The sequence below is a fragment of the Tyto alba genome, unplaced genomic scaffold, assembly GCF_018691265.1.
Source record: "Tyto alba isolate M040663 unplaced genomic scaffold, T.alba_DEE_v4.0 Super-Scaffold_38, whole genome shotgun sequence".
Lineage (NCBI taxonomy): Eukaryota > Metazoa > Chordata > Aves > Strigiformes > Tytonidae > Tyto > Tyto alba.
The window spans coordinates 24,032,618-24,046,195 of NW_024881313.1; the positions used below are offsets into that span (position 1 = coordinate 24,032,618).

Genomic DNA, 13,578 nt, shown 5'->3' on the forward strand with positions numbered 1-13,578 from the left:
AGGCTTAACCAAAGAATGGTACGTAAACAAAAATGTATTGGTACTGCTTAAGTAAAATTTAAAAAATATAAAACAAATAAACAAAAGTGTGCATTATGGAGCATAACTGACCTTTATACACTACAACTTTAAATGTGTAGGCAAAGCATTTTAATTCATTTAAAACAGCAAGTAATTTTAATATTTGTTAAATAACAGAAAAATTTCCAAGTTCAACTACATTTCTTTGTTACTTTTAGTAAAGAAATTTTCTCTGTGGTTTTATACATATGGTTACGTTAAAATTTCCACAACAAGCAAAATCCATGTAAGAATCGTAAATAGCATGGGTCATCAGCAGCATATTTTCCACCCACAGGTTAACCCCAGACTGCTGGCTTCAGTAGACTTCCTCAGTATACAATACTTCTGCAAGAATGAAAGCTACTTGAGCCTCACACATACCCATCTTGTGACCCTTCCCTCTTAAACCTGGTTTAGGTTTGATTTTGGGTTTTTCCATGTCAGCATGGACATTCTCTTTCCCCATATGTAGGCAATTGACAGACAGCTTTAGATGGCTGATTGTCCTTCATCACACCCATGAAATTTCACTGCAGAGCTGGAAGGGAGGCAATGACTTGGGGAGAAAAAAAGTCACGCCTTATCAGAAAAGTGTGAGATGTCATTTTGCAAGTACATTTTAAGAAAACATAATAACTTTCTCTCTTCTCTCAAATCCCTATTCTCAGACTGTTTACTTAAATGATTTTGACAGACTTTATACGTAGCTGGATTCCTGAAGTTCTTTAAAAAATCCTTTACAGTTTTAGTTATAAGAAAGACTAAAACTGAAACTTTGAAAGTTGAAAGCTGATACACAAGAACAAACAAAGGACAGAGAAAAAGATGACACCTGACATCACCATCACCATTGCTATTCTAATGTTTGTACCCAAAACTCTACTAAATATGAGGATGGAAAATAACCTCTACAACTTTTTTTTTTTTTTTTTTCTTTATTCATTTCAAAACATCCTAATTAAAGGTTTGTCTGAGAGGAAATAGGTATTTCCATACAAACTCAAGCTGGTAGTGTTCCTTTTATTGGTACAATGCCTTTGGATTAATTTTATAATAGCCCAAATAACATCTTCGTAGAGTTTCTCTAAATTTTTCTGTTTGGGCTGAAGTACACTGGGAGAACATCATAAACACTGTTTTTCAAAGCAGCATCATAACCAAATACTGCCATTCCAACATCAACAGGGTTGAGTAGACTTTTCTTAGCCATTTTTCATAATCATTTGTGTTTCTTGGACAGTGCACTTACACTTTGTCATTACCAATGTGCCTGCAGTAGTAACTTTTCCTTTTGGAAGTAAGGAACTAATTAATAAGAACCTGCTTATATTAAGATAATTCCTTTGAATAAATGACATTCTTGTCTCTTTAAGTCTTATATTTTAGAGAAATGTATGAACTAATTTATCCAAAATCATGAGATACATGTCTAAGACTCACAAGTAGCACCCGTGGGTGCTGGGCAAATTTTCTCAGGAAAGTTCTACCACCCAAATTAGATCACTGCCAGACTACCTGTAAAATCCTCATTCTACAAGAAATTCTTAAGGCTAAAAATATTTAGAACCAATGCTGGCATACAAAAATGATGACTGATATAATGGAAAATAACCTTTAAGTTGAATGTACAGAAAACATCTGTGCAGAAAAATGGATGCTGCACTGCCTTGTTATAAAAATTTGTTTCTGATACTATTATCAAGCTCTATTTCATCTAAGAACTTCCACACTACAGAAGAGAGCCACTACAGCTTCCACAAAAGAACACAAAAATAAAACAAATCCAGATTCCAGGCTCACAGCTATTTGAAACATGGTTTGCAGTCCCAAGTACAGGCTTGGAAAAGCCAGAATGCACATAATCCTTTCAAAGTCACACACTTATTACTGTCTTTGATTCAAGCACTTCATAAACCAAACTATGCTTCTCAGTAGATCATGTAAATTGTTGAATATTATTAACTTTGAATGAAATATCAAAATTTTGTTTAGATAGAACTAGTTACTGCACTTCCACAGCATGGCTATAATCACTGCTTTATACATATTTCTTTCCATTCAGTGTCAGAGGAAAGGGTATTATTGGTAGGTTTGTTTCAGTGTGTCACTCTGCCTCAGTCTCACACAAAGAACTCTTTGTGGGGTCACAGATTAGCATTTGGGCAGGCAGCCAGGAGAGATGAAAGGAGGATAGCTACACTAAGGATGTACATAGCTTACACTCATCAACTACTCCTGAGAAAAAAAAAAAAACAAACAAGAAAATAATCCTTGTATTATAATTTCACTAGTTGTCATCTATCCCCTTAGTTTCTGAAAAAGTGCTTTTAGTGGAAGCTTGAGCAATGTGGAGTTCTACTCTGACACTACAGGTCACAGAGTCTTACACATAACAAGTATAACATCAGTACTGGGATAAAGTAATATTTTAACATTCTGTTATAGCAATATTGTTCAAGAGAGAGGTAGGTATAGTCATACCTTGACAGAGGAGACATGTATATAGCCTACCATTAGGTAACAAAAACCTTTATTATACTAGAGTGTACATTTAAAAAATACAGATGGAAAGATAATTCAGAATAACCAGCACGTCTGAAAAATGGTAATCAAGCTGTCACTGTAGAAGCCATTGTGAAGAAATACAAAATGCTTAAGTTATAAAATTCAAGACCCAAAGTTCTCTTAATACTTTCACCCATATATCTGTATCTACATCTATGCATCTATGTAAATTAATAGCAACCATACAGTGCTCAAATTCAAACAGGAAACACTGCCTGCAAAGGATGCTAAGGATATCTAGCACTCTGAAGGAATTTCCATTCTTTACATAGTCAGGATCTCAAGTGATATGTAGAAGGATATGTACTTGTGGTATAGTAGAGAGAAGATGCAGAAGTTGCATTAAATATGGAGGTAAATGAGAAACGGAAGATATTACTGTACAAGGATTAAGGATAAAAGTCTACTTAGTATTCTAGGAAACTTCTAATAGGAAACAAAACCTTCCCCATTTATTTCACCACAGGTCAGTGGTAAGAATTCACTGCAGATGACTTTCAGCTTATACTCACCATTTTATCTCTATTTGGAAACTGACATGAAATAAATGAATGGCTCAGTCTTCTGCGCACAACTGACCTGCACAACAACCACTATTCACAACTGGCACTTTTTATTGGCAGTCTCAGCAGAAAATCTAAGGATTACATTGGCACCGAGTCTGAAATATGCTCTGAAACCAAATGATGGTCTCTTGAGAATATAGCTGAAGTACCTCATAGTGGAGAACAACTAGAACTACCTGTTCTATTCATAGCCTGTGAGTAAAAGCTTTCTGTTTTCAGCATTGTCAGATTTTCAGCATGCTTTATTTGGGAACAGTAAGTTTAGGTCCTGATAAGTTATTAAAATATACTTTCCAAATACAGTAAGCACTGTAAAGGCAAAACAGAGTGCTATAATGAGTGCTAGATGGAGAAGACTATTCACTTATGAAAAGCGAACACATGATCTTTTTAATCAGTTAACAGAACGAAATCAAGAGAGTGTAAGTACCAAACAGAAAATCATCCAAATATAAAAATTATATATGAGTATATATACAACAAAAGTATTACTTCAAATACTTTCTTACCTTAGCATTTTCAATGCAAGGACAAATAGCCCAAGCTGCATTTGCTTGAACATCTGGATTAGGGTTTTTCAACAATGACCATAACAAACGAACTCCATCTAGACGGTCAATTATCCTATGGCAGAAACAGAACAGAAAAATAAATAATTACTTATGAAGCTGACAATGTCAAATTTTAAATTATGTCAGTTTGTTTGGAACACTGCTTTAAGAAATATTGGTATGATTTTCTTTAACATACTGTTTTGCTTTATGTAAGTGCTTGTGTTTTATTGTCAGCTAATCACCATCAACATATTCAGTAAACATTGCCTACTATAGCAGATGGGTGTGAACAAATGATGTAAAGGCAGAATATGTTTTCTAACTAAATCTCATTGATGATGTTTACTTTTTTCTCAGCACTGTCATTCAAAATTCTTATAGAAGATAAAATAAACTACATTATAACCAGAACTCATATAAATGTGAAAACAAGCATGTGACTTTTTAATGATCTGCATGCAAAGTGAAATCTGAATTCAAGCATACTGGCTTCTTTCACATAGTAACAAATACTTTCCAAAACAAATATTTATGCCCAAAACTATGTACTTAACTTTTTATTCAGTCTATGCTTAATGTATTTACCTTACTCTAGGACATATTTTAAAATACTATGTTTCTAATCTAGCATTAGAAATTAAAATGGCCACACCACAGTGCATCCTTTGTTGGGCATGAATAACGTGTAACTTGTTTCCCATGTGTTTCTTACCAACAAGACTAACAGTGAACACTGTTATAATTACTTAAACACACTGTAATCAAAGTATCTTCATCACTAGTTGAAAAATGAATCATCATCAGAATCATCTCTACACCATCTGTGTTATGTTTATATATCAGTCAAGCTTGGGGATCAAAACTTCACATGAGGGTCAAAGTGCATACCTTAAACAGAAAGGGAGGTCAAACATAGCCTTTACAAACATACCTCTTTACATAAAGGTATGTTAAACCTAAAGCAGATGAGCTGAAGATAAAGAACAGCAAGTACACCTGTGTTGTCTAACCTCAGAAGTAAAAAGTGATTTGTATAAAATGAGTCTACATCTTTAATTGTAAATACAAGAGAAATTCAAAATACAGATTGTGCTTAAAAACATCAGATAAAACATCTCATTTATGTTCACTATATATAGATTTGCCAGGAATTTTTTAAACTAATTATAAAATCGGCTTTGTATGTAATCTTATCATAATTCAAAGCAGAAAAAATAATTAAGGACACGAACTATGTCTAAAAGAACCAAGGGTTTTATACTAATACTTTTATGCAAACTAGTTAAACAACTATGTTTTCAAAATACTACTTTTTGCACAAAGCTATGGGTAAGCTGAGACACTATAAGTTTTAAGATCTGCTAATTTTAATACAGCTTATTTTACATACTCGTCTCCAAATCAACTGCAACAAAAATCATAATTCAAAGGACAAATTCAGAAGTCTTAACCTAATAAAATAAAACAGCATGATCATGAACTACACAATTGCATATATATGTTCACACAGTAAGGATGACTGAAGTAAAATCTTCAAAACAAGCTTCTAAATCCCTCCAAACCCCAGTTTTAAGCAATTTTAACATTACTTTCCTGTCATTTCAGAAAGCACAAGGAATTTTTTCCTATATTGGAATTAATTAAAAAGGAACCCATGAATCTTTCTTCTAGTCAAGCAGAGTACTGACCATTTACTAACATGAGGTACTTCCTCCCAAGAGGGGCTAAATATAAATGACCCAGCTCCAACCAGTATATAAAAATCAAGAGATAGAAGCCAAACATTGAGCTCAGATTTTTCCACCACACTTAAAAAAACAACCTCTAGGCTGATTTATCTTTCCTTTCTATTTTTTTTTAAAGCTTCCTTTTCAATTTAGAGTTTACTTTCAATTTCTTTTCAGTTTTCTTGTCTTCTCTTCAGCTTTTCAAGGTAAACTAGCCTCACTCTGTGGTTCATTTTCCAAAGAAGAGTTTTGCCTTTTGCTTGAAGACCAGAAAGACCAGTTGTCTTAGACCAACAGAACAGCTCAGAATATCTGAAAATGTAGTCTTCCATCCATTCAACATGTATAAAATCAAACTAAAAACCAGTATGGACTAAATAAACAAATCTCCAAACTACATTGCTCATCACTGATTACTGCTTTCTCTCAGTTACACTAGATTAACTCAAATGAAGAGAACTCTACATACAAGAACGATGCTCTTAAATTCTGATACTGGAAGAGCTATCATCGTATAATCACCACACAAGCACAAACCCTTTTATTTTCATCGTGCTGTGAATATATATTTGCCAAATAAGAAAGTATTGCTAAAGATTTCAACTTTTGATTTCTTATATAGTTTCACTGCACAATGTAGCAGATGAAGAAAATGGGTGCTAAATGAGCATATCTGCTATAAAAGCAAAGGGAACACTAAAATAAATGGCCCTGAAAAATGTTTCCTCTATAAAAGTGCTTAGGCATTAGTTTCCTCTCTATGCAAAAATTCCTTTTTAAAGTGGACAAAACCACACATTTAGGTTTCTTTATAAATAAAGAGATGGGAAAATAGATCTCTAATCTTGAAAATTTCAGTTCTGATGGCATAATGCTAAACAATATTATAATTTGACTTTTTGTACAGCTTTTGTATCTAATTTTCTTCCCAAAATTTATTATAACAGTATTAGCAGGATGCTGTAATAAAGCTACTTACCACAATCAATACAAGCAAATGTACCTTAAAATTTAGCTTTGGTTGGCATTCAATTCTGTATTCATTCATAGCTAGTACATTAGTCACTCTGGGGTTACAGTCACTTAAATGATATATTTTATAATAATTTGTTGACATAATGGTGATAAAATTAAACTACTGTTAAATCTGGATTAAGCAACCACTCAGGGACTGTTAAAGGACAGGTCTTTTAGTAAAGATGCAGAACATTTTATTTGAAAGCTGAAGGGAATCTCAGAAAAGCTGAAATAATATGATATTTAGTTGATATTAAAAAACCTTAATATTTAATATTTTAAAATTCAAATATTTAACTGCTTTATAGAATAGCTGAACTGCATGTATGTAATGTATCTAATATACACAACACTATTAATAGGCAAAATCTTAACAGGCATGAAAGTCACCCAAAGTAGAAATGTAAGCATTATTACAGGTAACTGCCATCTGGTGCTTCACTATAAGTACAAAACAATATATAAATATGCAGAGTTCAGATGCAAAAGCCCAGATTCTGAACTACTGTGGCTCTATACCTTAAAATAGCAGAGGCATCTCACAGTAGACCTGGACCAAGGTGTTCAGCAGCCACCTCTTCTGATTCAAAGCTCTGGGCCTTGTCGTAAACTGTTCTTATTTGATCACTGATATAATTTAGAACAAGGTGTAGATTATTCTGCTCCGCAAAATAACCAGAACTAGTTGTATTGGCAGTTAGAAACAGCTGCAATGAACAGGTGCTCCTATCATGCACTCCTGTGCTGGCCTGACATGATTAGAGGAGAAGTGAAGTGGTATGCAGCTGACATCACTCCTACAAAAAAGCAACTGCAAGGTCTATGAGAAAAACATCTTCCTGGTTTCCACACAGAACAGCTGATGTATCGTGTATAGAGAATATGTCTTATGGGCTAATAATTTTAATGCAATTAAACCCATTCAGAGATTACTGGAATGTCTACATTACAGTGAATCAGTATTTGCTATTTGACCAGTGTGGAAAATTTAACAAGATAATTTTTTAAAATTACTTTTATTGGCTGTTTACAGGTCAACAGTTGTTTAATAAGGACTTTTCACATAATTCCATTTAAGATCCTTGATATCATGACGTCATTGAACACCATGAGATGTCTGTGCTAGACGTGGGTCACAATTCTAGAAATTTACTTTGCTTTTTTTATATATATCTGAAACTAGAAAAGCTGTTAATCTGAAATAATAGTATTTCTCTTTCAAATTCAAACTTAATATTGAACATTTCCAGTAGAAGCTTCAACATGAATTGCTTAAACACATATACATACACACAGCCTAGACATCTGTTTGTCATATCTATCATCTTTCTCTGTTACAGTGTTATTTGCCAGAACTTTTGAGAACTCTAGTTTAATTGCCTGCCAATTTAGACCACAAATACAAATGCAAATAAACAAAGTTATACTGACTCTGTATTGTGCTCACTGGTAAGATTACAGGGCTTAATTCTGGCAGAATGTAATCTCGCCTTTTTTGAAACCACAATTTAGCATGTTTCTTCAAACTTCCACTAGTTGCTGCAGACTGCTTTGATAAATAGTATTATATACCAATGACTCAATCTCCATCTGTTTGGCTAAAATAATTGTACAGTTTAGTTTATAAGATCCTAAACCCTCAGTTTTGAATGCTAGAGATGATGTCTATGGGTTTTCAAATGAAAAGGGCAAATGAAAATCTTGTGGCAGTTAGAGAATCAGCACTAGTGCCGTTTTTAGCAAGAGAAAAAAAGTAACTTGTAAAAAGTTCCTCAAAAAGACAAATATACATAAAAGATGTGCAGCAGCATCTCTATCAGTGGCTGTGCAGCAGACTGAGTATGGAGAACAACTTCACACTATCCACACAATAGTAAGGAAGTTCAGTCACATAGTTATGCTTTTTTTAACATAAGTCAACATATTTTCTGCTGTGAGAGAAGCTGGCTGCTGCTCTTTATTTTACATAGCTCAACAGAGTCAATGAGAATCACTTAATTGCTTGAAGTTGCCTTAAAGTAAAGGCTTGGTGCAGAAAAGTAACATTACTTTGCCTTCCACTCAGTACTTGTAGAAGTTAATGTGTCAACTAGGAAACATGGCAGAGATAAAATATGTAAAAGGCTGTAGATTCACCTATGCTGATTTACTAGTCTCTGTCAGTGCAGGCTTTCTCCATGGAACATATGATAAATGTACAAATATATCCCTCAGAAGTTAACTGCACTGCTTCATAGAATACTCAGGTTTTTATACTCCACAAAAATGTTTTATTTCTTATATTAATCCCATTCTTTTCATTACATACCCCTGAATCATTCACAGAAACTACATGAACACCACTCTCAGTCTGTATCGTTTCCACATACCTACTGCTGCAAGTATAACTACATTCAAAATAGAATGCTGCTCAACAGAATATTTAGTCTCTAAGCCACTTTGTTAAATACACATGCAGCTAATGAAATTTAAGAATATATCTGAAAATTCTCAATCCTTATAAGGGCTTGATACTCCCTTTAAATTTTCCTGCTTTGTTTTGTGTTTCTAGTACATGTGAAAGCCAATGATAGCAGAATCCAGAAAAAAATCACCATAGTTTTCAGAGTTTCTGTAGTGCCAAACTAAAAAAGTAACTCTTTAAAGAGTGTTTGTCTGTACTAGATGACAAAGAAAACAAGCCTCAAGGCCTGTCGGGCAAATTTGTCAGGAGGAAAGCTAATAGTAGAGAACAACTGATCTCCTAGAACCTGTCAAGCCATTCTGAGAAATAAGTGATTACGAAATAAGGAATGTAATAAGGATCCAGCCAGATTAACCAGGAAAACCAGAAACAGCTAAGTATCAACCTGCAATAGGAAGTTCTCATCACCTGTATATACTTACAGGCTACAAGTGACTTGGTTTTGCTTCTTTCTAGAATACAATCTCGGCACATCCATATCCTTGTTAAGATGTGTCCTTTTGTTTAAGAACTTCAGAAAATATTTACAGAAAGAGAATGAACTCCACAGTAGTTTCTAACAAGACTACTTACTGTTTTAGTCCCAAATTCTGTAAGTGGAACAAAGTGATACTACCGACTATGTATCCTTCATGTCTTTGGTGATTTACTACTTCCCAAAAGGAGGAGAGCAGTTTGGATGAGGAGCTACCATCTCAATTCCTGCTGTACTGGTCTGAGAGGAGGAGAAGGGAGAGGAACGGATGTCCCTTTTTTTGGCAGGGAAGGGTGTGTGTGTGCTCTTCAGTGCTCTTAACCCTGTGAAATGCAGAGCACTCAACCAAGCAAATAATTTAAACATGTAAATAGTTGCACTGGTGTCAAGGTTTTAACTAAGCATTGTTCTTAAGTATTTTGCTGGATCGGTATTGAACATATACACACCTGGATGAATCACACCTTGGGAAAAGACAGCAGCATTATCTCTTCTAGTACTACAAGTCTAAATAGCACAATACACAAGGTACATGTCACAGTCGCTCTAACAATAATAATTTCTGTGTAACAGGTTTTTTTGTAGTAGTAAAAAGTATATTCTACTCTTGATCTAAGATTTTGCTTACTTGTTAATGTTTTGAAGTATTTTTAAAATAATTTTTAAAGTTGAAAATCTTTAATAGAGAATTTTTTCAGACAAACCAAATTCAACATTTGATTCCTTTTTCCACTCTTTGCAAACTATAAAATTTTGTCCCAAACAACCTGTACTCTCTCCTTCTTAAAAACAAGATGAATTTTGTTCTACCACAATTATAACTTGTGTTATTTTTCATGCTTATGCTGACCATATTCCAGTATGAATCTACACATATTGGATACTACAAGTGACAGTTCTGAATACTGGAATATGTCTGAGGTTTTATAAATATTGATATGTATTTATTGGTATTTAAATTTCTCAGTTGATTTACAATGTTAATTCTGTTGGGTTAATACATTACTCTGAAAGCTGATTTTTAGTGAGCTATGTCGTGAAAGTGATTTAATTTATTTATACTTTTATGTTACATGGCTGACTGTTCATACAACCTATGTTTACTGTTGTGTACCATCTAGCCTTTTACCACTGGGTGACAGCCAAAGCATGAAAACAAAAGCCTTATTCAGGAAAAGAATTCCCTGCACTGCTATATGAATATCAAGTGAATTATGCAAATCAGAACAGGAGGAGCTTAATAAAACTCTCTTTCTGACCTTCCTTATGTATAAGGAGGGAAATATGCCAAGAATCTTGAGGTAAATACCCCTGTAAGGGAAGAGTAAGCACAGTAAATACTGACCTCAACATTTAACTAGAACACTTAATCATAAAACTCAAGGATCTTTGTAAATTGTGCAAATCTACATCACAAAATCAACTAGAGCAGCAACTCTCTCAGTAAAAAGACAGTTGTTTTCTTTGGTTTTGCAAAGCAATAAGATGGGAGAAAAGTGCCCAAAAAACAGTCTGAGTTCATAAAAGGAATGATGGAGAGGGACAGAATAGGTAAAATACAAACAATACATTACTTTTAAAATTTTTGAATTATTTTTCATTACAAAAGAGGTGTACATTTCCTTTTAGAATTACTTTCTCTAATTTAGGCTATTATTTATGATTTGAGAACAGATGTAAAAGGAGAAGGCAAAACAGGTATCTGTTATACAGCACTTTAAAATGGTGCTCTGTGTGAATTTTAACTTTAATGAAAATCAGTTTACTGAAGGTTTATCTGATTTGCCTCAAAATGTGAAAGCTTTACATTTTGTATATTTCATTAATTATTTTTAAAATATATTTATATATAGAGAGAGCACATTTTATAGCCCTGTGGAAAACAAAAAATAAAATATCCTTTTAAGTCAGAATAGAATTGATTATATTTGTGCCAGAATTACTAAAAACCTTTTTTTTTTTTTTTCAATATTTAAAATGCTATGAATAAGAATAGCTTACATCATATTTTCAGGTTCTGTTGCACAAGCTCCCACTGCTTTGGTGACATTCACAAGTAGTGCGTGATCAGTTCCAGTAAGTAACTTCACCAGAGGTGGTATTCCACCACATTTACGGATAATAGTTCGATTTATTTGCTCTTGGCAACATTCTCCCAATGCTCCAACAACATTTACAAGGACTTCTTCAGGCTGATCAGTAAGCAGTCCTACCAAAGCTTCTATGGCTTTATATTCCCGAAATCTAAAAAAAGCAATAAAACCAAAGTTCTTATTTTCAGTATGTTACTGTTAGAAGTTCAGTTTTATAATTAAAGTGTCATTATGATTGAAGTACAATGTTTAATTACTGTATGTAAATTATCTTGTTGAAGAAATCACAATACAGGAAAACCATTCCAATCAGTTCTTGAGAGTATGACATACAGTATAATTTCTTAATCTACCTTTTTCAATACATTTATCTAATTTAGCTATCTAGGAATCTGCATAGTAGTTTGAAGGTTTTTTAAGACTTGACATGTGGATGCAACATCTATAAATAGCTGAAAGCCTACTAGAAAACTGGCAATACTATGGCATCGTGACTTCCAGTACTTTTTTCCTGCCATGTTAACAATAGCTAGAGTAGTAGTGTATCAGACCCTCCTCCACCTCTCTGGACCAAAGGATCACTCTCACTTTTCACTAAACATTAGCCTTTAGAGAGTTTGCCCTGCTGAGTTCTATACTTAGCTCAGGCCTAATATGTGCATTTTCCTAAGGTCAGACCTATATTTCCACTACACTTCTAATGGACTATGTTAGATACCATTTTGAAATTAAGAAATAAATTAACAGAAATTTGTGTTGACTGCTATATTAACTTACCTCATTCTTCAAAGTACTTTTGGTACAGAAAATAGAAAATATGTTTTTCAAAATCCTAGAGGTTCTATCCTACAACAGATGCATGCTAAAGCTCAGAAGTTCATCTTTCAGAACAGGACTTCATTTCTCAGTACTGGGGTCATCTAAGTTCATTTTGTTCAGGACTTAGAGGATTCTTAACATTTTAAAAATACTGTATCTTTCTTTTACACATTTTCTGTGATACACCTTGAGAATTCCACTTGGTCTATCAAGCTAGATATAACTTGTATATTATCTAATAATTCTGCTTTGATTTATATCTTTGTGTAAATACACATAGTTCCTCTCCTAAAGAGATAATTTCTCTGAGGGCACAGAGTTCTCATTTGTGCTTCCCCCATGGCCCCTAACTTCTGGAAGTGTCTACATGAGCTACACATACTCTGTATTTTCCAGGAATCAGTTGTGCATGTGCTTTTTTTTTTCATACAAAAAAAAATAGTATTTTTGAGATTTTGAGAGCAGAACCAGAACTGTTTCAATAAAAGTTAATCATTCCAATCTGGTTTATCAGTATAACAATTGAAGTAACGGAGAAATTAGAAACTTTCATTTTTCAACATTCAAGTCTTTGCTTAAAGAGGAATCTTCATCTCTCTTTTCACTATAATTTGGAAATATTCCCCCCCCCCTTTTTTTTTTCCAAGAGAAAACACCAACAGCATGAAAAAAGAACAATAAAGCAAGGAAAAATTAAAAAAAAAAAAATCCCCTGATTTTCTCTGGCTACTTTATCTGTGTTGCATATCAACTGCTTCACAGATGGCTGGCTCTGCAATGGGCAGGCTACACTCTGACAGAGCTGTTGGCTCGGGCCATCTTGTGTCCAGAAGCAGTACGGCTTCTTGCACGCAAATGAATCTGAGCTAGTCAGGCCCAGGCACCTGTATCAGCTCACTGCTGAGTCAGCACAACATCTCAGCAATGTACTTCAGATATGGGAAATAGTTTGAAGACAATTAATTGGCCCTACACGAAACAGCAGGGTTTGTTAGTTTTAGCTTCATGCCAGACTCAAGCTCATCCCTCCAGATCTACTTACGTGTTTTCATATTATCCTCCCTCCCTGTTCTATAGTGCCCTCCCATCTTCAGACTGGATAGGGTTTACTGCTTCAGACTCAGCACCACATAATACATGAATTCAGCCCAAGCCTGGAGCTGCGCCTGGCTAGTAACCTTCGTGGAGTGTCAAGCACTTGCCAAAGACACATGAGTAGCCCAGCAAAAATCTGT

The 13,578-nt window shown here is 34.1% G+C and overlaps 1 protein-coding gene across 3 annotated transcripts in view; it reads right to left on the minus strand.

The window, feature by feature from the left end:
* The window catches only part of ODAD2 (outer dynein arm docking complex subunit 2), an 87,356-nt gene that overhangs the window by 39,617 nt on the left and 34,161 nt on the right, over window positions 1-13,578 (minus strand). For all 3 annotated transcript variants that reach the window (XM_042802225.1, XM_042802223.1, XM_042802224.1), the window contains 2 exons: window positions 11,433-11,675; window positions 3,704-3,818 (listed from right to left, as the gene is read on the minus strand). In XM_042802225.1, the coding sequence (XP_042658159.1) occupies window positions 3,704-3,818; window positions 11,433-11,675 (358 nt within the window). The remainder of the gene's footprint in view (window positions 1-3,703; window positions 3,819-11,432; window positions 11,676-13,578) is intronic.